Source organism: Crinia signifera, chromosome 6, assembly GCF_055691185.1.
Source record: "Crinia signifera chromosome 6, ASM5569118v1, whole genome shotgun sequence".
Lineage (NCBI taxonomy): Eukaryota > Metazoa > Chordata > Amphibia > Anura > Myobatrachidae > Crinia > Crinia signifera.
In genome coordinates, this window is record NC_139222.1 from 260,808,886 (window position 1) to 260,830,777 (window position 21,892).

Genomic DNA, 21,892 nt, shown 5'->3' on the forward strand with positions numbered 1-21,892 from the left:
GCAGTGAGAAGCGTGTAATTAACAAGTAATGGGTAAAGTATGTGATTGTATTGTGTTCAGGTGACATTGATTGAGGTGCTTTCGTCCTGATTAGGCGTTCCGATTGCCTAGCGCATGACCGAGTGGTGTCCGCAAAGCAAGAGTAACCTTTTGTACACCGCACATTTCTTCCCTTTTTGCTCGCGTGCATTCGGCGTGCTGTCCGAATGCACGCCTACCAAAATGTGTGTACTCCCCCGTGTCCGCCCATGTTTCCGCCCAGTTTAGCCCACTTTGAAACTACAGATGGGTCTGTTCCCATCTTGGCAGGGGATGGCGCTGGCGTCGCCAGCCGCCATCCCCCGCCAGCGCCATGGCGATCGTGAGAAGGGGACGCGCGCGCACGAGAGGCGCGCGCGCCCCCTTCCGACGGCGCTTCCAAACGTTTCCCCGGGTCCCCGCCGGCTTGCCGGCGGTAACCCGGGGTCCCCGCCGCCTGCCCGCATCCCCCCTAACCCCCCCCTAACCCCGTCCGTCTCCCTGAGGCGGAGACGGACAGGGTTTCCGCCACGCTAGCGACGGAGACTGAGACGCGCGTGCGCGTGAGACGCACACGCGTCTCAGTCTCCTCGCTGGCGAGGCTGCTGGCGGGTCGCCAGCGCGTACGTTCTGGCGACCCGCCAGCAAGGATGTGCATAGGCACATACTGTACGCCCCTGTGTCATTCCGCATGACGCCCATAACACACCCATATTGGCCGAATGATTGCGGTGCACATTTCTGTACTGTATTAGTGAGAACAAGTACGGAGACCATGCGTGGCACATGCGCGTAGCGTTCTCCACGCATGCGCAGACGGCTAAAAAACGCCATCCGAAACAATTCGGAAAAGTCCGCACCGATCAGAATAAGGGCCAATGTGACAAGTCAACGGTTACTGCAACCAGCATGAAACTGGTTTAAGAATTTCAAAAACACTTAAAAACAAATGTGGGCATAAGGTCAATTGTTATCTACTCATAGGAGATGTAGGGGGGGGATTCAGTCCCGCTCGTAGCAGGCCGAATTCGCTCCCCTGGGTTCGCGCAAGAGCATGTGGGGATATGCGCATATGCAAACCCCTGGAGTGAACGACTTTGACGAGTTTCCTACTCCCCGGGGCATTCACTCACTGGGGGACAGGCAGGGGGTGGCTGCAGGAGACCACCCAGCGTTTTATGGGCGTGCCCATGAAAAAGCTGGGCGACCAATGAATGAATTTTCGGCCATTCGGGCGCATGCAAGTGGATGTGTATGCGAATGCTTCTGCTCGCATGCGAGGGAACAGATTTGTCCAGCAGGGAGAGGCGGACATTCGGCGGGGAGGCTGGCAGCGTTTACCTGCTCCCTAGACTGCGAATACACACAGCCTAGTGAATCGGACTGAATCACCCCCATAGTTATTAGAGCAACATTATCATAATTCATAATGTTGACACCACAAAATCCTGACATTCTTAGAGTGTTGACATTAGGGTTAGGGAGTGGACATTAGTGTTGACGGAAGGGTTAAGGAGTAGGGTGAGATTAGGGGTAGGTGGGGAGGTCAGGCATAGGTACTGGGCGGGGAGGTAGGGGTGGGCGGGGATTAGGTTTAGAGCCTGTGTACTCACCAGAACTCTGCTCGGTCAGATGACTCCATAGGAAGCAGGGACTGACAGTCACATGTCAGCCATGACGTGGAAGACACTTCTGGAGCTGATGAGTCAATGATGGGCTGTCAGGGACTATGGACCTTATTCAGCTCCGTTCGCATGGCCGTGTGCGATCGCATGTGACCGATGTTTTGTGTTTGTGCATGTGCATTTCTGTGCATGTACTTGGTGCATGCGGCCATGGCGAACAGAATGTTCACCGGATGCATGCACCCAACCTTGCGAATGCTGGGGGGGGGGGGGGGCAGTCCATTAGCATATGGGATTAGCATATGGGCGTTCCCATGAGAATGCTTAGCGTTCTCATGCTAATGAGTCTGTGATGGACATGTGGGGGCGGGCAGCTGACATCACCAGATGTCAGCTGCCCACCCACTTCCCCCCAAGCGTACACGCATATGTAAGGTTGCTCAGAGCAACCTTACATATGCAGGCACCTTCCACATCGTTCGATGGTTGGAGACCATCAAAAGATGTGGGAAGGTCCCAGTGGCATGAGAATGGATGTTTATGTAAAACATCCATTCACAGCCATTGCGAACGTCAGGATGCTGGCTCTCTCCTGCAGCTCCACGGGCTGCAGTGTGTCTGCCGGTAGCTGTAATGGCTGCAATGTGCTGTTCTAGGAATCCTGCAAGCCAAAAGAAGGTGCTATTGGGCAGGAACGGTGCGGTGTCCAGGGTCCTGAGCGACGGCACAGCTTGTTAATAGGTGCCACACACACTCACAAATACCAAATGACTGGCACTAGTGTGCATTTTCTACAAGTAATCAGGGCCACACCTTAGTGCCAATTCTGTTGGGTCCACTATGGCTGTGCTCGTTGTGCATTCTAGTGGACGTCACAGGTCTCTGAGATACAATCAGTGCTGATAACACTGCTTACTGCTAACAGCAGGAAATATAGAAACAAACCTGCGGCACAGGGTTCTGCTATTCATTTAAAGGAGAGAAAATGAGACACTGTGATGATTTCTATGGAAAGAGCAAGAACTTCCCTAAAATCATTAATTTTAGGAAAAGTCAACGGAATGTGCTCTAGCACCCTTGCTGCACCCCACCCCCTGAGAACGAAGCAATTGGAAATTTCCAATTAGCTTAATTAGTCAGTAATGACTCTCCTTCCAATGCAAAGTATCTTCTCATCCAACATCGGGAACGGGACTCTTGCAGCAGCAGAGAGTGTAAAAGTGGTTGTGTGTCTGTGAATGATTGTTTGTGACCTCCCTGTGTGTGTCTTCCCTCCTGGAGGCAGCAGCTAGGAGATGTCCAAGCAGCCCTCCGAAGCCTCCCAGCTGTCCCCTTCTCAGTAAGGGGGAGATTCTCTAAGAGGGGGAGATTCTGCCCGTTATCGGGGTTTTTACCGCATTTTGGGATGCTGTAAGCATCCCCCGCCGGGTTATCGCAGCGGGGGGCCAATGGGCTTCTAACGCAACCCTCCGCCGCCCCGCATCGCCCCCTCCCCCCTCACCTGTGTCCGGTCAGCACAGTGCAGTGCTGCCCGGACCTGTGACCTCCTCCCTGCACTGATCCTCTTCCGGGTGCAGGGAGGAGGAGAGCCCGGCGCAGCAGCGCCGGGTGTGGGAGGGAGGGGAGAGCCGCCGGGACCTGCTGGGACCCGGCGACTCTCACCGCAAAGGACAGCTCTTAACGCAAGAGCTGTCCTTTGCCTTAATTATCGCATATGTTACAGCATATGCTATAATTAAATATGCGATGGGCGGCGAAGGGGGGCGGAGATTCTTAGAGAATCTCCCCCAGAATCTCCGCCCCCCTTCGCCGCCCATCGCATATTTAATTATTGCATATGTTGTAACATATGCGATAATTATAGCAAAGGACAGCTCTTGCGTTAAGAGCTGTCCTTTGCGGTGAGAGTCGCCGGGTCCCAGCAGGTCCCGGCGGCTCCCCCCTCCCTTACACACCCGGCGCTGCTGCTGCTGCGCCGGGCTCTCCTCCTCCCTGCACCCGGAAGAGGATCAGTGCAGGGAGGAGGTCACAGGTCCAGGCAGCACAGCTCTGTGCTGACCGGACACAGGTGAGGGGGGAGGGGGCGGCGGGGGGGCGGCGCGGGGCGGTGGTGGGTTCGCGTTAGAAGCCCATTGGCTTCTATGGGGCATCGCCAGATTTTTCTGGCGATGCCCCCCGCCGCGGTAACCCGGCGGGGGATGCTTACAGCATCCCAAAATGCAGTAAAAACCCGATAACGGGGTTTTTACCGCATTTTTCGCTTAGAGAATCTCCCTCTAAGTGTGAAGAAGGAGTGGAGACCACCGGAATCCGCAGAGACCACCAGAGAGGTGAGCATCATTATTTGTATTTTTTTTGCCAATTTTTTATTGATTCGATACAGTGATTACCGGGTGCACATACCCATGGTTATCCAAATTTGAGTGCAAGATTTTATTTACAGAGAACTCCCGCCCAATAGAATTTCCCCTTAAGGTGCCCATACACTAGTCCAATTTGGGGCGATTTCACCGAATACCGACGGAGAAATTGGCTCAAATCGTATGTGTTTGACGTCCTCCTTGGGTCCGATGAGCGGGCCCATGTGCATCAGACCTGATGTGGAGGTCGAACCTGCTGCCCATCTCCGACTTGGCCCCCCTACCGGTGGCGGGGGACGCGGTCGCATCCAATACATGGCATGTTAAAGGACCACATGCGATCCTGCCGCTCAGGAAGGTCCCGGACCGCTCAGTGGGGGTCGGATGGCCATACACTGCTGAGATGTATGGTCACCTTTAGAGTGTCACTTTGATAAAGCCAAGGACTGAGATAGACTGGAAAACACATTTATGTAACAAATAAATACAGTTTGTGCTGGGAATTACAACATTGTTCTTTTCTCCGTATTAAATAGATCCAGTGGCAAGCTCTGTAATATGGAAAATCAGTCTCACCCGTCGGCCCTGATCAACCAATTTTTGCAATTTCTTTTGCTCCGAAATCTGTAAAACAATAAAAACCAAAACTCTTAATAAGAGTTTACCCTGAGTCTTGCTGTCTGTATATACATTTCTACGCACAGAACATCTATTGTGGCTACTTAACTTGGTCTCTATCGCAGGACTCATTCTGATCCACGCCATCCATCGTCTTCTGGGTTCGGAGCAGATGAATGCACGGTACAGTTACTATAAAACGTGACAAATTCCAACTGCAACATTTGTCATGTCCTCAAAAGAACTAATGGAGGAATCATGGATGAGAATGGAGATGAAGGAACATGGATGTTATCCATACACGTACTACAAAATGATTCGTATTTATTTAATGATAAATGACAAAACATCCTCTGCTGCTATGTGACAGGTTTATACGCCCCATCCCTTTTTAATTATATATTGCACATATCTTGCTTTATTAGAACAATGTAAGTTAAAGATCAAAAAATATAATGGGGTAAATGTAATAGGGTCTGAGTTGCTGTATTTCCAGGACTTTAGATGAGAATGCGCATATTTTTTTTGAAGCGGCAATCATTTAGAAGGCGAAACCAACCTGGCTAGCATTATCGCCGTTTGGCCATGCAGCAGGGCTGGTGACACTAGCGTCCACGGGCACCCACAAATCGGGAGAACACACTTAGCGGTATGCCTGATTTGTCGTTCCAATTTAACTGGAAACAATCATTCAGACTTATATAGTCTCTGTGTTTTGTTTACCCATCTTTAGTGACCATGTTTTCCTTCTCAGCCCTAAAAGTTCCAATAAACACTATGAGCAAGGGTGTACAGCTCATTGTTCCCCATGGTGGAGAAAGCAAAAATACTTTTGTACCTTCAAACTACAGTAAAGTTGTTTACAAATGTCTGTCAATAAAAAGGAACCACTTCCCACCCCCCTCGTAAGATTTGCATGGAGCCTGGAAGGCCAATTTGTGGAAGGGTTTCATGGATGGAGTTAGTTTCTTACCCAGACTTGTCCAAGAGTCCCGGGACAGTTGTTGATGAGGACAAATGCCCCTCAGGGATGACCATCAATCATCAATGGCTAACAATCATCAATGGTAGCCATCAATGCTAGATGGTTTTATTATCTCTGGTAGAGATGCAATGGTTCTTCACTATCGATGCCACAACCCCCCCCCCCCCCCCATTTCTCTCATTGCTGCCGGGACACAAAGCCTATCCCCACTTCCCAACGCAAAGTGATAAGCTCTGCAATCACCTCCAATTGGTCCACTCCATGATGAGTAATAGAGCAGGGGTGACCGTCTGTGGTTCAAACCATTGATGACTACCTTATAAATGGTATCATTGTATCAAGCGTAACCACCAATGGTGACTCTTGATGGATGTTTAATACACAGATGACCATCAGTAATACCCTCTTCCATAACGTGATCTGTTGTTTTGCAGAAGCACACACACACACACACACACACACACACACTGGTTTTCATTGATTTGCTTTTCAGAGGGGGTGTGGCCATGCCTCCTAGATCTGGCTAAGCCCCCACTGTACCTCCTGGACCTGCCGCATAGCTCAAAGGAGCAGGAGCTATAACTTAATAAAGCACTAACACAGCTGTAACAGACGCTTCTGCAAAGTTATCATACCCTCCAACATCTGAAGGGCAGGAATCGGTACTCATTCGGGAAGGGGGTGTGGCCATGCGTGAAGTAGGCGTGGTCACAGGGGAAGTGGGCGTGTTCACACCCCCTTTCCGAATGTGTACTGTGCATTTTTTTTATTACATGCTCCTTGCCTAGCTCAGCTGCCCCATCCCCGTATCCCCTGCTCAGCATTATTTTATATTCTAACCATGCCGCCCTAACCCTGGGGAGGACTCCCCAGCACCCAGACCCGGTCACCGCACATCAGGTGCGGGGCGGCCCTCACACCCGACCAGGAAGCCGCTAGTATGTGCATCTCATCCAGCTCTGCAGCCATGTCCCTTATCTGCCAGCACAGACCGATACACCCGGAAGAGCGGGCGCACAGTCACAGACAGTGTGCACTGTGCGAGACTCGGCTACTGTCACCAAGTCTCACACGCGCCCACACAGCCTACAAATAGCCGCTTCATTGGCTGCAGCTCACATCACTCTTCCCAGCACAGCCCTCATTGGTCAAGTCATCACATTTTCAGTGGCTCACTGTAGCATCCTCACTCTGATTGGATGCTGACAGTTTCCAAAACTACAACTCCCAGAGGCGCTGGCTGGCTACAAAAAAATCGGTACAATCGGTACAGTTAGATTTAGCCGGTACAGACCATTAAAAAACGGTACTGTACCGGCTAAATCGGTACAGTTGGAGGGTATGAGTTATTCAAATACTGTTCTAGGATCTAAAGTCACTATAGCTGTATTTCATTCATTATTTTAGCTTGTTATAATCAGTGGTGCTAAGAGAATGGGGGGGGGGGGGGGGGGGAGAGTGCTAATTACCTGAACCCAGGACTGATGGAGGAGCCCAGTAGGGCTCCAATTACCTGGCAGCTACAACAGATTTTCTGAACCCCACACATGCTGCTGTGTGCTGGGCAGCAGTGTAGCCATTGTAGGTGCTTAAAGTACTTTTTTCTGTATTTTATCTTAAGGGTGCATGGCCACGCCTCCTGTGATTAGGCCATGCCCCCTGAAAAGTATCTGGGCCCAACCAGGCTTAGTTTCTACTACCCTGGTTATAATAATAACTGAAAATCAATATTTTACAGCCACAACATGTATTAATCTGTTTTTTTTATGCTCCGTATTTCTCATTGTAAATGCTCTGTGCTTAATTCTGCTTCACTGTCACCAGATGAGCAGGGGACTGTATTAAAGTCCCCTCTCATTGCACAGTCGCGGGGATAAATCTCAGAGAAGCAGCTTTACAAAATCCCAACATTGAGCTGTATGTTAGAGGTTCTTTATGAATGGTTTGGGCCTTGTTAGCTGCTAAGCTGGAATATAATGTCACACCATTGAATTGATGCATTGCTAAGTGTATGCACATTACTTATTCATAATATTTATTTTAGCAGCATCATTTTTTTATATCGTTAAAATGAGGCTTTTACTGGTAGTTTTCTGGACTCAGTTTGAATTCATTTCTTTTTTTCAGACTTCTGAATAGAAATCCCAATATTCTTGGGATATTTAACCTTTAACCTTTGTACCAGACATATTTAGGGTCTGATTCAGAGATGGATGGAATTGCAGATTTGGAAATCCCATCCGCCAAATTGCAAATGCAGCAGGAGGTCTATACGTCCATAGACACTGCCTAGGATCACCATGGCAACCATAGGCTTGGTTTGGGCAGGCAGCGTAAGTTCCGAAAACGGTCGGTGGCCCAGCCAGATGGACCGGCCCACCGGGAAATGGCCCGGTTTCCCGGAGGGCCAATCTGCCCCTGCGCCCAGCGTTTCATGGGTGTTTCCATGAAAATGCTGGCCGTTCCCATGGTAATCGGCCAGTGACGTGAGTGCTGGGGGCGGGCAGCTGACATCACCGGATGTCAGCTGCCCGCCCACTTCCTGCTGAATGTCCACGCATATCTACAGTAACCTTAGATAACCGTTGACCTTCCACATCATTCGATGGTTGGTGACCATCGAATGATGTGGGTGTTCACCCACAGCCTGCGAATGGATGTTTATGCTAAACGTCCATTCGCATCCCATACGTCGTGCGAGGGGGTGGACTGGCATTTGGCAGGTGGCGCCTGGCGGACTCGCAAGGTTGCGTATTCGCAGCCTTGCGAATAACCAGAATAACCCCCATAATCTAAACGGTTTAATCACAATCATTCTAGATCTACATTATAAAACAGAAGAACGGCTGGATTTGTGCTGGGAGCGGTAACACATTGTGAGGAAAAAGTGATCGTGGACAGGCACTAATGTAACAAAATAGCATAGAAAACTACTAATTCTTTATTACTTTGCTGTGAGAACACTGTAATGTGCTTAGTAGGTACCGATCAGTAGAAAAGAACCATATACATCTATATTTATATAAAAGGCTAATACTCCTCACCTCTATGAGGTGAAGTACCGCTAGTGATGGACTAAATTACCTTTTTGTGTTCTAAAATATATATATAACAGAAAGTAAAAGCTATTTTTGCAGGGACACTGATCTGTTTCAAACTTGTTGGATATGGAGAGAGTTGTGAAGACAGATATTGGGGCAGATGTATTAAGCCTTAACAAGAGATAAATGCAAGGTTGATAAAGAGAGATAAACGTCCAGCCAATCAGCTCCTTAATGACTTTTTTCAAACACAGCCTGTAACATGGCAGTTAGCAGGTGATTGGCTGGTCGTTTATCTCTCCTTATCACCCTTGCATTTATCTCTTGTTAAGGCTTAATACATCTGGCCCATTGAAGGTAGGAGCAGATAGGGGATGGGAGTGTGTGAGTTTGTGGGCTAAAAACTGTCACAGATCAAAGTGAAAGTAAAAACGGTCACAGCTCAAAGTGAAAGTACATTGCACAGTTCTGGTTTCCTAGAACTGTACCTCTGTCCCGCTTGCGGGCCGCAGCGTCCTGTGGTGTGAGGAGGAGCACACACCACTGTACTGCATAGCAGCTGGTGATAGATGCATGCATCTCTTCACAGTGTTGGGTGGCATCTGAGGGATGACATATAAAAAGCATGCCCCCACAGGGATGGGAACAGGGGTGCAGTGAAGCTTGGCCCTTTCCCTTAGGTTCCCCCGGCAGTTGGACATGCAGAGTCCAACCCTACTGATCACCACTGTTGGGAGGTATGGATTAGATAAAACCATAATAATCCCGATCCCAGAACTGGACCAGCTCCCTGCACCAATCTCAGTCAATGTGGAAATAGTAATGCACGTGCCTGTCCGATCTCATCTAAAGGGTGTGTGACAGCAATCACTGGGGACAAGGGCGGAACTACCATAGGTGCAAAGGGTGCAACTGCTATGGGGCCCAGAGCTGACGGGGGCCCATCTTTGCTGTGTAAGTAATATGTTTTACATACATTTATCACCATCAGTTGCTAAATAGGGGGCCCTTTTAAACTTTTGCTATGGGGCCTAGGAGTATCTAGGTACGCCTCTGGGGAGATGGTGAGATTACAGCCTCTCTGTATGGTCCAGAGAAGTGGTAAACACTGGAACGGTCCAGACCATACAGGGAGGCTGTAATCTCTCTCTGTCCATACACCCACCCGGGCGGAATACCCACTGACGGTAACAAGCTCTTCTAGTTTTTCAGTGGCTGAGATTGCTGCAGAGAGCTGGTATAGGCCAGGGTTCCAGAGGCTGCCCCAATTCTGGTTTTTACCCAATCCCAAATCCCAGAGGGTGTAACCATCGGCAAAATTTTATCCATAAAAGCTGCAATCACCATCATTTTACTGCGGAAGGCAAGGGTACATTTTTCTCAACCAATGTGAATTGCATCATTAAACCCCGGACCATCCACTTTAATTGGAAAGCGGAGGGCATACGGAAGACATAAAATGTGCGACTCCTATAGTTCTCCCTCTGGTAAGATCAGTAAATGCAAAAGACAAACACCTGGAGACCAGGCTGAATATAAAGACGTTCTCTGTTATAGTGGAAAGGTCAGTAATGACACTCCACCTGTCCTCACTAATATCAGCGTAGAGCAGTCCGCCTGCAGTACAGCAGCTTCACAACATAGTGTCCGTCATCTTTCCTATTGTCAGGAGAATGTTTATGGGAAAATAAGTGATTGTCATTAGGAATTTGTATTGGATCAACTAGTATTCGTCCAACTCTATCTATCTAGTATTCCTTTCCTTTACATACACATCACTTTCAAAGAACAGGTACAATGACAGAAAAATATAAAAAAACCTAATAAACCTGTAAAAGTATAAAAAAAGAGTTATTTATTTTCAAATTGTAAAGTATAAGGAGCACATACTGTATTGTCCATAACATGTAAACATTGCTTGATAATAATGTAATAATAATAATATTAACTGACTAGATTTACTTACAGGTTATGTTTTTTTTTTTTTAATCCGGGATTCCAAATGTAGGAACGTCCCAACAGATCCGACACTGATTGGACAGTTGGTATTCAATGTTCCAACTGTCGAGTGTTGGAAAGTCCGTAAGTTGTCGGAAACAGCCTCAGACTGACAGAAAACGGATGTGAATTTGACAATCAGCGGCCATTTCTGACAAAACAGATCCGACTTTAAAACGTTTCGCAACACATGCCATACTGATATCACATACCTTATAGCATTTTGCACCTATACTGAGCATATGTGTTAACCTCATTCTGTATAACGATTACTGCAAGCTCTATAGAAAGTAATCTATTCTGTATGTACAATGGAACTATATACCGCGTAATAACACAGTGAATCAAGACAACAATGAAGAAAAGTTGCAATTTATATTACGGTAGGCTGCCAGCATTGTCATTTTTATTGTAAATGTCCCAACTAGCCTTTTAATGAGTGACTATTTTAAAAGTCATGACCCAAGATTGACAGCAACGTTCTGTATAAAACTACAGTGGTAACTGGGCCATCCGTGGGATTGGCTATGTATAGCTTGTTGCCGGAAGCATGAGACCACGGTAGGAGAACGCTTAGAAAATGACCCTACATTGCTCTGTGTGTAGGGTCCATAGCGATATCGATGCACGGCGCCGTGCGTTCTATATCGCCAGGATATTAACATCAATATATCGATATATCCAGGGCCGGCGCCACCACTAGGGCGCCGACCACTGCACTTGGGAGCAGCCCCCGGATGAAGGTGAAGGTGAGCATCTCCCTCTCTGCTCTCCCCTCCCCCATCCCATGGAGTGATGAATCTCCCGCCACTGCCACCCCATGGAGAGCTGCTGCGGCCATCGCAGAATCTCAACCCCTCCCCCCCCCAGACGCTGCTCCCTCTCTCTCTCCCCCCCCCCCCTCCGTGGAGCAAGATGCTGCTCCCTCTCCCCCCCCCCCATGGAGAAATTCTCTGCTCCCTCTCTCCCCCCTCCCCCCCGTGGAGCGGGACACGTCACGCTGCTCCCTCTCCCCCCCCCCCCCGTGAAGTTTCTATACGCCCGCCGCATCTCCAACCGCATCACCCCTCCCCCCTCAGCCTGGGGCGCTCCGATGCCTGGCACTGGCCCTGGATATATCTAGTCATATCACCAGTCAGGACCAGTGTTCACATCGCTGTGCAGCGCTGTGTGCTTTAGCAATCTTGCAGCACAGTCGCCCGGTGTGTAGGCCTCTTTAATCTGGTCATGCAACATTAATCCTTAATGGTTAAAATTATGCTGCAAATAGACAGAATTGCATTACACTGTAGGAAGAAGAAGATTCCAGCACATACCAATCTGCGGATTTCTCGCTCACATTCCCTTTTAATTTTACAGATCTCCTCTTGATGTAAATGGAACAAACTCCTGATTTCCGCCGCCTTCATTTTATCGGCCTGGACGACCACAGTCAGCGTCTCCTCCACTTGTTTTTTGGCTCCTTTTAGCTCAAAAATCTCTTGTTGCATTTTGGTCTTCTCCAATTCAAAACTTTTTTTGGCCTCTTCCTTTGCCTCGTTGTAAAGAACGGTTTTAACCTTGTCAGGAGCGGCATCCCTCAGGGCGTTCACCACAGCCTGCAGCCTCTGATTCTCAGTGTCTTTTATTTTAATAACCCGAATCATGTCCGATTCGTGCTGCCTGAGCAAGGCCTCCCGGACGGATTGCAGGTCCCTCATTTTCTCCTCATGCAGCTTGGCTTTCAGCTCGGTCACAAGGACGATATTTTTATGCTGTTCGTGTTCCCGAATTTGGCGGATCTCTTGATTTTTCTCTCTTTCAAGTTTGCTGACCTAGACGTATAGAAAGAAAAAGGAAACAAAAAAATGCTGACCGTTATTTTATAATGGGGAAAATGGGAGCAATGTAGATATAAAAATACTATAGATTTTCTAAACGCGGAATTTAAACATTGAAGTAACACAAAAGACTGCTAGTCACAACAATAAGCAGAATTTCTAAGTGCTTTTGGTATTTACAACCAGCAAAATACATGTATGCTATGGAGAAAAAAAAGGGGTTTTGTGGTAAATCAGAGGATCCAATAACATATTATCAGAACAAATACCAGAAAAAAACGAAATAATAAAATCTATCTATATCTCGATCTATCTATCTATCTATCTATCTATCTATCTATCTATCTATCTATCTATCTATCTATCTATCTATCTATCTATCATGGCCTTTATTCAGATCTGAACACAGTACAAATTTGTTCTCAAAATGGGCAAAACCATGTGCACTGCAGGTGGGGCAGATGTAATATGTGCAGAGAGAGTTAGATTTGTGTGAGTTATCTTGTTTCTGTGCAGGTTAAATACTGGCTGCATTTTTTTTAACACTGCAATTTAGATTTCAGTTTCAACACACCCCACCCAAATGTAACTCTCTCTGCACATGTTACATCTGCCCCACCTGCAATGCACATGATTTTTCCCATTTTGAGAACAAATTTGTACTGTGATCAGATCTGAATAAGGGCCAATATGGGTAAACCTGAGAACAGCTCTGTTTTTTATGTTTTTCTAATTGTTCCCAGTGATATCATGGCTTCTTTCAGTGAAGACTGTAATGCCCCTTTCAGACCGCACTTTGTAAACGGTATATTGCCGGTTTTTTACCGTTTTAAAACGGTAATCTGTGCGGTCTGAAAGGTGCAGGACCACTTAACCGGTTAGAAAATACAGTTTTTTCTAACCGGTTAAAATGCAGGGTCCTACCCGTTTCAGAACCGGTATTTTAGGCTCAAAATTGAGTTCTGAAACGGTATTTAGGACCCAGCCAATGAGCTGGGTCCTAAATTCAGCACAGTGAATATTTAATGAGCGCTCATTAAATATTCACAGCACTGGAGCCGCCCCGTGCCCCCCCCGCGCGCGCGTCGACACCCCCCGCGCGTGTCGACGCCCCCCCCCCCCCCCCCCCCGTGTCGACCTACCCCCGTGCAGCCGGTACCTCCGTTGTGGATCCCGGCACTGCAGTTCTGTAGTCGGAAGCACTTATGAAAAAAAGTGTCTTTCAGAAAATGGCTGCCCCATAGGAAAACCTGTTTAAAAAAACTGTCTTTCGTACGGGGGCAGCCATTTTCCAAAAGTCACTTTTCTTATAAGAAAAGTGACTTTTGGAAAATGGCTGCCCCCGTATGAAAGACAGTTTTTTAAACATGTTTTCCTATGGGGCAGCCATTTTCTGAAAGACACTTTTTTTCATAAGTGCTTCCGACTACAGAACTGCAGTGCCGGGATCCACAACGGAGGTACCGGCTGCACGGGGGTAGGTCGAAACGGGGGGTGGGGGGGGCGTCGACACGTGCGGGGGGGGGGTCGTCGACATGCGCGTGGGGGGTGTCGACACGCGCGTGGGGGGGAGGGGGGACCTGCACGGAGGGGAGGGCTGAAGGCTGCACTGGCTTTGACCCTGTATTTGGAAAGTTTCCAAAAACGGGTCTGCCAGTGTCAAAAAATCGGCACTTAAACGGTAATATACCGTTTAAGAGCTGCGGTGTGAAAGGGGTTTTATCTGGCAGACCCGTTTTTGGAAACGTTTTCAAATACAGGGTCAAAGCCAGTTATGCGGTCTGAAAGCAGCATAAAAGGCCCATATAGGTGTGTCTCACAAGCCAGCCGCTGAATAGATGTTACTCAGGATTCAATCCAATGTGCATTGGATCTGACCCAGAGATGGTTGCCACAAGAGATCAGATACTGTGGCAGTCAATGGCAGCACCTACGATGCATCGCATGCAAAAGCAGCGCATACAGTGTATCATAAGGGAACCTGGAGGCCGGCGCCAACCTGATGGGTATTTGGGGTCACTTGACAACAGGTTGCAAGCTTAATAGTTGTGATCAAAATATGAACGAAGTTCATACTCTTCAAGAAGTTGTGGGAGAATCCTGATACTTTGAATAACCCGTCCCATCATTTAAGCCCCAGCCGCTACCAGCAGAAATTCGAATCACAGTGTTTCACAGAAATGAGGGTGGGGCTTGATATCAGAGCCCGCCCCCAGAAGTGCCCAGTAGCATCTCTCCTTCAGACTCCTCACGGAGAGGAGAAAAATAAGTAGGCATTTATGGCAAAATGAACCCACGCATTTATTTGCTAGAGACAGACAGATTTGCTGTGTATTACTGTTAGAGCGGATTGCAAATTTCTTTCTGTTTTGAAATTAACGAATAACAGTACAAAATAAGATATATGAATAGACTCACTGAGGAAGGCATTGGGCTGCTGCACGCAGAATTACTGCTATTTCCAATACATCTGCCTTCCAAGGATAAACATGAAATCCCTAGCCAGGGCTTAATAAAAACCATTCTGTCGGCATGAGTAAGCTTTGGTGAGGAACGTTAATGTCTGATGATGTGGCAATATAGGGGTGGTATGCAGGACATTGCTACGGCCGGAAGAGCTCATATAAGTAAGTACGGTGCGGGTGGGGTTACATCCTGCTCACCGAGCCTTGTTTAATAAACACTGAGGTCTATTTATCAAGCTTTTGGTGTTCCTCAATCATCCATGATGCTATGTTCTAATGCCGTGGTGGACATGCATTGGGTTGACCACTGATGTCAACAGGCCTTGGGTCTACACATTAAAAATGTCAACGTGGCTAGGGACGAAAGGGTCAAAAGGTCAACACAAAGCATTAGGTCAACATGAATGTTTCATGTTTTTTTTCTTGGACGTCGACACAGTCAACATGGACACCAAAAAAGTGCACCGCGGCACTCGCCATGCTTCGGGCTCGGTGCGTTGCTGCACTGAGCACACTATTAAATTCTCCCTCCACGCCATAGTGGATGAAGGGCTTGCAATACCACCTGTCGACACATGCCGGCTCAAAAAATTTGAAAAATCCATGTTGACCTTCCCAATGTCGAGCTAATGCTTGTGTCGACCTTAGCCATGCATACACTTTCCAGTGGAAAGAGCTGTCAATGGTTGGCCAGGTCGCTCTATGTGGTCCCTCTGGTGAATGGCGAAGCACCCTAAGCCACAGCCCTTACCACTGCATTCTATGGTGGGCCCTTCATGACCCAGTCTGGCACCGTTTGTTTATAATGCAGACGATACCCACCTTACTCTTTTCCTGTTGAAGTTCAATTTGGATATCAGTGAGTTTTGCCCTCAGGTCTTCATTGGCAGCCTGCAAGGAAGCGAGTGCATCAAGTCTGTCTCCCTTGGTTCTGCTGCTGCTGCTGGCACCCTTCTTTGACATTGTGAGGTGGAGTGGCAGGAAGGGCGCAGTCCAGATCAGAGAGGGGACCTCTCTGCTTCACAGTGGCTCTTGTTCTCTTTCTACATTTTCCTTGTCTGTAATAAGAGAGGACGTGACATTATTGACCTTCATAATATTAATCTTCTGCAATAATAACACAATATAGCCACCCCTTAATTTAGATGTGGTACAGCTGGGCACCTAGATAAATCGAGATGGTTCTGTTACTATTAAACTTTCTTTAAAAGGTGGAACAAATGGTTCCCAGCTCTTTAGTACATATACAGATAAAAATGCAACATACGGAAGTGAAATTCAAACTATGGCAATATGGAAATGTACATGCAACTAGCAAATAAGCAGCAGCTATGTCATACAATGTGCACGGGAGTAAATAGAAATTTGTGGGCCCCCATAAGAACTTGTCTTGTGTACCATCAATGCTTCTAAAGAGACACCTCTAGCCATAGTGATACACTGGCCATGCCTAGGGCTACACCGGGGGTCATCCTTACTACCTATCACTTGAATGCATTAACTTTTATCTTCATCATTTGAAAATATTATCTTCTTCCATCACAATCAAAACCACATATTATAATATACAACAACCACTTTCAATTACATTATAGATACATGACTGCTTGTGACTCTTCAGTGAAAGGTGTGCAGCGTGAACTCCTGAAGGGGTTCCCTACACCACACACAATGCAACCAACAGACAACAGTGTACCTGCATTGCAGAGGTGGAACTTCCATTGGTTTAGCAGGTGAAGTGCAATGGGGCCCCTGAGGATTAAGGGTCCCACTGCTGCCCCTGTCACCCTCTTCCTGACATCCACTGTTTTTATCTGTCGCCCTCTGCCTCTCCCTGCCACCCACTGCCATGTTGCATATTGTGAATTTGGGTTGGGATGGTGGAGGGGCCAAAATTATATTTTTGCACCTGGGATCAACACACCAGCTCCGCCACTGCTGCAGTGGGTCCTACCCCTTTGCCGGCAGCGCCCTCTTCCATGTGAAAGATATAGACATGAAGGCAATGGAATCTTCAACAAATTTGCCATCTTTGAAAAGTGTTTACAGAAGATGTATATAGGTATGTGGGAGGGATTGTACTTTTCAGGAGCACACTGCCCCCCATCCCACAGGTGGTGCAGGGGAGCTGGGCACAGGACGGACACAGGACGAAGGTCCTTTAAGTGTCTGGGCCACATAGCAATAGCACTTACTGTAAGTGTAAAGTTACACTACTATGGGCTATTTCACACACTCCGGCTCCTGCCGGACGGCGAAAATCCGCACGGCCAGGAAGCCGTGCAGCACACATCAGTTTAGAATGGAGGGGATGGCCACAGCCCTGCAGCCGTCCCTTGCAGTGGTGGGAACCGGCTGCAACCGTGCGACCGGGCCGTGGCCGTCCCGTGTGAATGGACACAATTGTGTCCATTAGTAACTACTGGGCACGGCTTCTGGCTATGTGGGACTTCGCCGCCCGGCAGGAGCCGGAGCGTGTGAAATGGCCCTAAAAGTGCATAATGAAACATGGGCACATCTCAGGACAAATACTGTATGATACAAACACTAGGGCCAGAAAATAACCATTTAACAAGTATACCATGGCATTTGTAACCAGTGGCGTAAGTTCATCCCAGTTGCCCGGAGGCAAGATAAATATTGGTGCCCCCACCTTCTCACACACACACACACACACACACACACACACACACACACACGGCACCTTGTATAAATATATGTATGTATGTATGCATGCATGTTATGTATCTTATGTTTTAAAAACATAGACTGTTGTGTCTATAGTCCTGCTAGGAGTGGGAGAAAGCCACAGAAGCAATATTGATGTCTTTCAATGAACTGCTTTAAACTTGCAGGGGAGGAGAGGTGCCCCCTTGGGAGCAGGAGCCCGGCGGCAGATGACTCCATTGCCTCCCAGAGTTAAGCCTCTGTGTGTAACTCTGTAAACTTTGGCAACTAAATTATTTTACATTTTAAAGTTAGGAGAGGGGTAAATCTTTTTGTCTAGAAGTGACCTACAGAAACATTTTCCTTCCCAAGTAGGAAACTCTACGAGCACTCATGCAACACAAATATACAAGAAACATAGGTTCAGTCATTAGTACAGTGGTTACCAAACTGTGTGCCGTGGCACCCAGGGGGTGCTCCAGGGCATTTGCAGGGGTGCCCTGGGGGTGCTGGCCCAGGACCAATTCAAATTATTTATGGTCAATGTAATAAGCAAAACCAGTACTGGGACTGCCAAACATAAAATATGTGTACAAACAGAAGTGGACACTGGGCCTGATTCTTTTCCACACGCCACCTGCACGGCCGCCCGCCCCCATCTCACTTGGCAAGTTCCCCGGCATGGCTGCAAATGGATGCTTAGCATAAACATCTATTTGCAGCATTGGGTGCCGGAGCGAACTCATTCGATGGTCGCCAACCATCAAATGATTTTTCTAGTGCTCGCAGATGTAAGATACCTCTTTGTGGCAACTGACGTCAGCTGCCCGCCCACCGCACCCGCATCACGGGTGAATTACCATGGAAACACCCAGCATTTTCATGGGAATGCCCATAATATGCTGGGCGTTCCCATGGGCGCGACCACTCGGCGCTGCCCCACACCCCCTGTCTGCAGTGCTAGGTGTGAACCCAGCGTCTGCACACCCCCGCTTGCACCCTTAGTCTGCACATACGCATAAATACGCATGCACATGCGCAGACGCTTAACATCGCTCTCCCGTGCGAACACGCGGGGGAGCAATGGGACCAGAATAATGTCCACTGTCCCCACCATATAACTGACCCTAAGCATGACACATAAACACAATTTATGGAAAATTATATTTTTTTGCAAACTTTTGCCTTAGGAGTGCCATAAAACAAAATTCTGATACACTAGGGGGCGTAAGATGGGAGTTCTATTGAAGATGGGATGTTGTCCATAGCAACCAATCAGAGTCTACTTCTTATTTATTAAGCACCTTCTAGAAGATAAGAGGTGGAATCTGATAGGTTGGCAAGGGCAACGTCACATCTTCAATATTTATTTATTAGCAGTTTCTTATATAGCGCACACATATTCCGCAGCGCTTTACAGAGTATAGTTTAACATTCACATCAGGCCCTGCCCCAGTGGAGCTTACATGACCTCAGCGCTGTGAGGCAGTAACGCAATAACCATTACACCATCCGTGCTGCCCCAATATTACTCCCATCTTAGTAAATTTACCCCTCAACATCCAGCCAGGTCAGCTCACTGAAGGATAAGTTAGGCCCAGGGCAGTAATGATGCACAATAAATATTGCGTTCATAAGGGACTCTGTTACATGCATGTTTTGGCTACATGGTGCTAGATAAGTATAATGGTACAAGATACTTTATATATATATATATATATATATATATATATATATATATATATATATATACATCCCTTCAATCATGCACCATTGATGTCCTTATACAAAATGAATATGAAAACATTTCATCTGCGGAAATATCCAGATTAATGGAAATCTAGGTTATTGCTGCGCACAGATTTTCTCCAGTCTGAGCTCGGGAAAGGTCACATCATTTCCAAACACAGGAAATCTCATTGTGGAAGTAGTGGGTGAGTTACATTTCTACTCGAGAATGAAATTGTTCATGATCTGATCCCTGGAACAAAATAAAAGAGGGGTAGTTCAAGAAATATGATGAGCAGGATATAATGTAGGGCGAGCTGGATATGACATATAGCGAGCTGGATATCACATGAAGACCTGGATGAGAAATGATGAGCTGGATATAACGTATCCAGCACGTCATACTTCATATCCAGCTCGCTATATGTTATATCCAGCTATTCCTAGGTTATATCCAGCTCCTCATACTTCATATCCAGCCTGCTATATGTCATATCCAGCTAGTCCTAGATTATATCCAGCTCGTCATACGTTATATCCAGCTTACCATACATATCCAGCTCATCATATGCCATATCCAGCTCTTCATACATTATGTCCAGCTCGTCATATGTCATATCAGCTCATCATATGTCATATCCAGCTCATCATATGTCATATGTCATATCCAGCTCATCATATGTCATATCCAGCTCGTCATATGTCATATCCAGCTCGTCATATGTCATATCCAGCTTGTCATATGTCATATCCAGCTCATCATATGCCATATCCAGCTCTTCATACATTATATCCAGCTCGTCATATGTCATATCCAGCTCATCATATGTCATATCCAGCTCATCATATGTCATATCCAGCTCTTCATACATTATATCCAGCTCGTCATATGTCATATCCAGCTCATCATATGTCATATCCAGCTCATCATATGTCATATCCAGCTCATCATATGCCATATCCAGCTCTTCATACATTATATCCAGCTCGTCATATGTCATATCCAGCTCATCATATGTCATATCCAGCTCTTCATACATTATATCCAGCTCATCATAAATTCTATCCAGTTTGCCATACATCACATCCAGCTCATCATATGTCATATTCAGCTTGTCGTACATCATATCCAGCTCATCATACATTATATACAGCTTTTCATACATCTGTAATTTTAACTTGAATGGCCCCTCATAATAATGTTTCTCTAAGTATTGTGTAATGTGTAACTTCATTTCTATTATGTACATTGTAACAGACACGGTTGTAAAACAGCAGTCACATCAAACAGTGTCCAGTGAAGAACTTGGCAATGTTATTTCATTCACTTTTCACCGTTACATATGCCTATAGTTCAGCCAATTAGTGGCGTCACTAGAGTTGGTGTCACCCAGTGTAATCAGGACCACACACTTGCCAAAAGGGGTGTGGTCTTACCGGGGAGCTGATTTGGACGCATGACCCAGTAATGACCGTTAGTCGGAAATCATGCTATCAGCCCTTTTTCTTTCAGGAGAAAAATTATCAGGGCTAATTTAATTCTAGTCTAAACCCTTTGAGTGACAATGTTTCTGTGATAGATGTGCAAAATATCCACTAAAATGCTGGGGTTGAAGTTGAAGAATATTATTCACCTTAGTTATTGCCGACAAATGATCTGGTCAATTAATAAAAGTTTTGTTGAACGTTGCGCCCCCCAAAAAACGAACAGTTGCTGTGAGTGACGCTGGTATTTTTAGCATCTCTCGCAACATTGGCACCCACAGGGTTAAATCACCAACCCATCAGCTTCTAACTGCCATTTTTTAAATGCAGCCTGTAAAATAACAGTTCAATGTTGACTGGTTGGGACTTAGGCCCTTATTCAAATCTGCACATGTCACATCTGCCCCACCTGCAGCGTACATGGTTTTGCCCATTTTGAGAACAAATTTGTACTGCGGTCAGATCTGAAAAAGGGCCTTAATCTCTCTCCAATGCTAGACGCACTCCCCCATAGTCCAAAAAAAGGTGAACATTTGAACGAGCAGAGCTAAGAATTTTTTGCATTTCCATCCATCGAAGACAATCCTCCGATAAAATGTGGCACTGCATCGTCTCAAGCCGGGATAAAGTTATCCCTCTAGCTTAGTCATCTCCATAATGAAATTTCAGAAGAGTCAGGAACGAAGAATAGAATCACTAAATCACTGTACTCGTATGCAAAGGATGTTCTCTCACTTTATGTTCTGTCAATTTAAAATGAATCACATAATAAAGCTTCTGCGGTACAATCACAGTACATGAGATGATGAGACCAGAAAATTCTCCTATTTACAGTATATATAACGTTATATCGCTGCCCATCTGTTATATCCACCCGCACTGGAAAGGAAAAAGCTACAATTTACTTCACAATAACCCAAAATCATCCGGTTCCTGTAACATCCCCATGACATACCCTTTGCAAATCTAGCATTTTGTAGCACAATCCACCCTACTAAATCTGATGGAAACCACTCACAGGATTAGCAGACTGCAGCCGCTTGGACAGGAGAGAACTATAATACTGTGACCTAAATTCTGGC

The 21,892-nt window shown here is 46.7% G+C and overlaps 1 protein-coding gene across 9 annotated transcripts in view; it reads right to left on the reverse strand.

Annotated features, from left to right (window-relative positions):
* Positions 1-21,892, reverse strand: part of JAKMIP3 (Janus kinase and microtubule interacting protein 3) — a 144,179-nt gene that overhangs the window by 85,234 nt on the left and 37,053 nt on the right. For all 9 annotated transcript variants that reach the window (XR_014444631.1, XM_083149457.1, XM_083149463.1 and 6 more), the window contains exons 2-3: positions 15,753-15,988; positions 11,962-12,459 (exon numbers count right to left, since the gene is read on the reverse strand). Coding sequence is in view for 8 of the 9 variants with exons in the window: in XM_083149457.1 (XP_083005583.1) it covers positions 11,962-12,459; positions 15,753-15,893 (639 nt within the window). In the remaining variant the exon portion in view is untranslated. The remainder of the gene's footprint in view (positions 1-11,961; positions 12,460-15,752; positions 15,989-21,892) is intronic.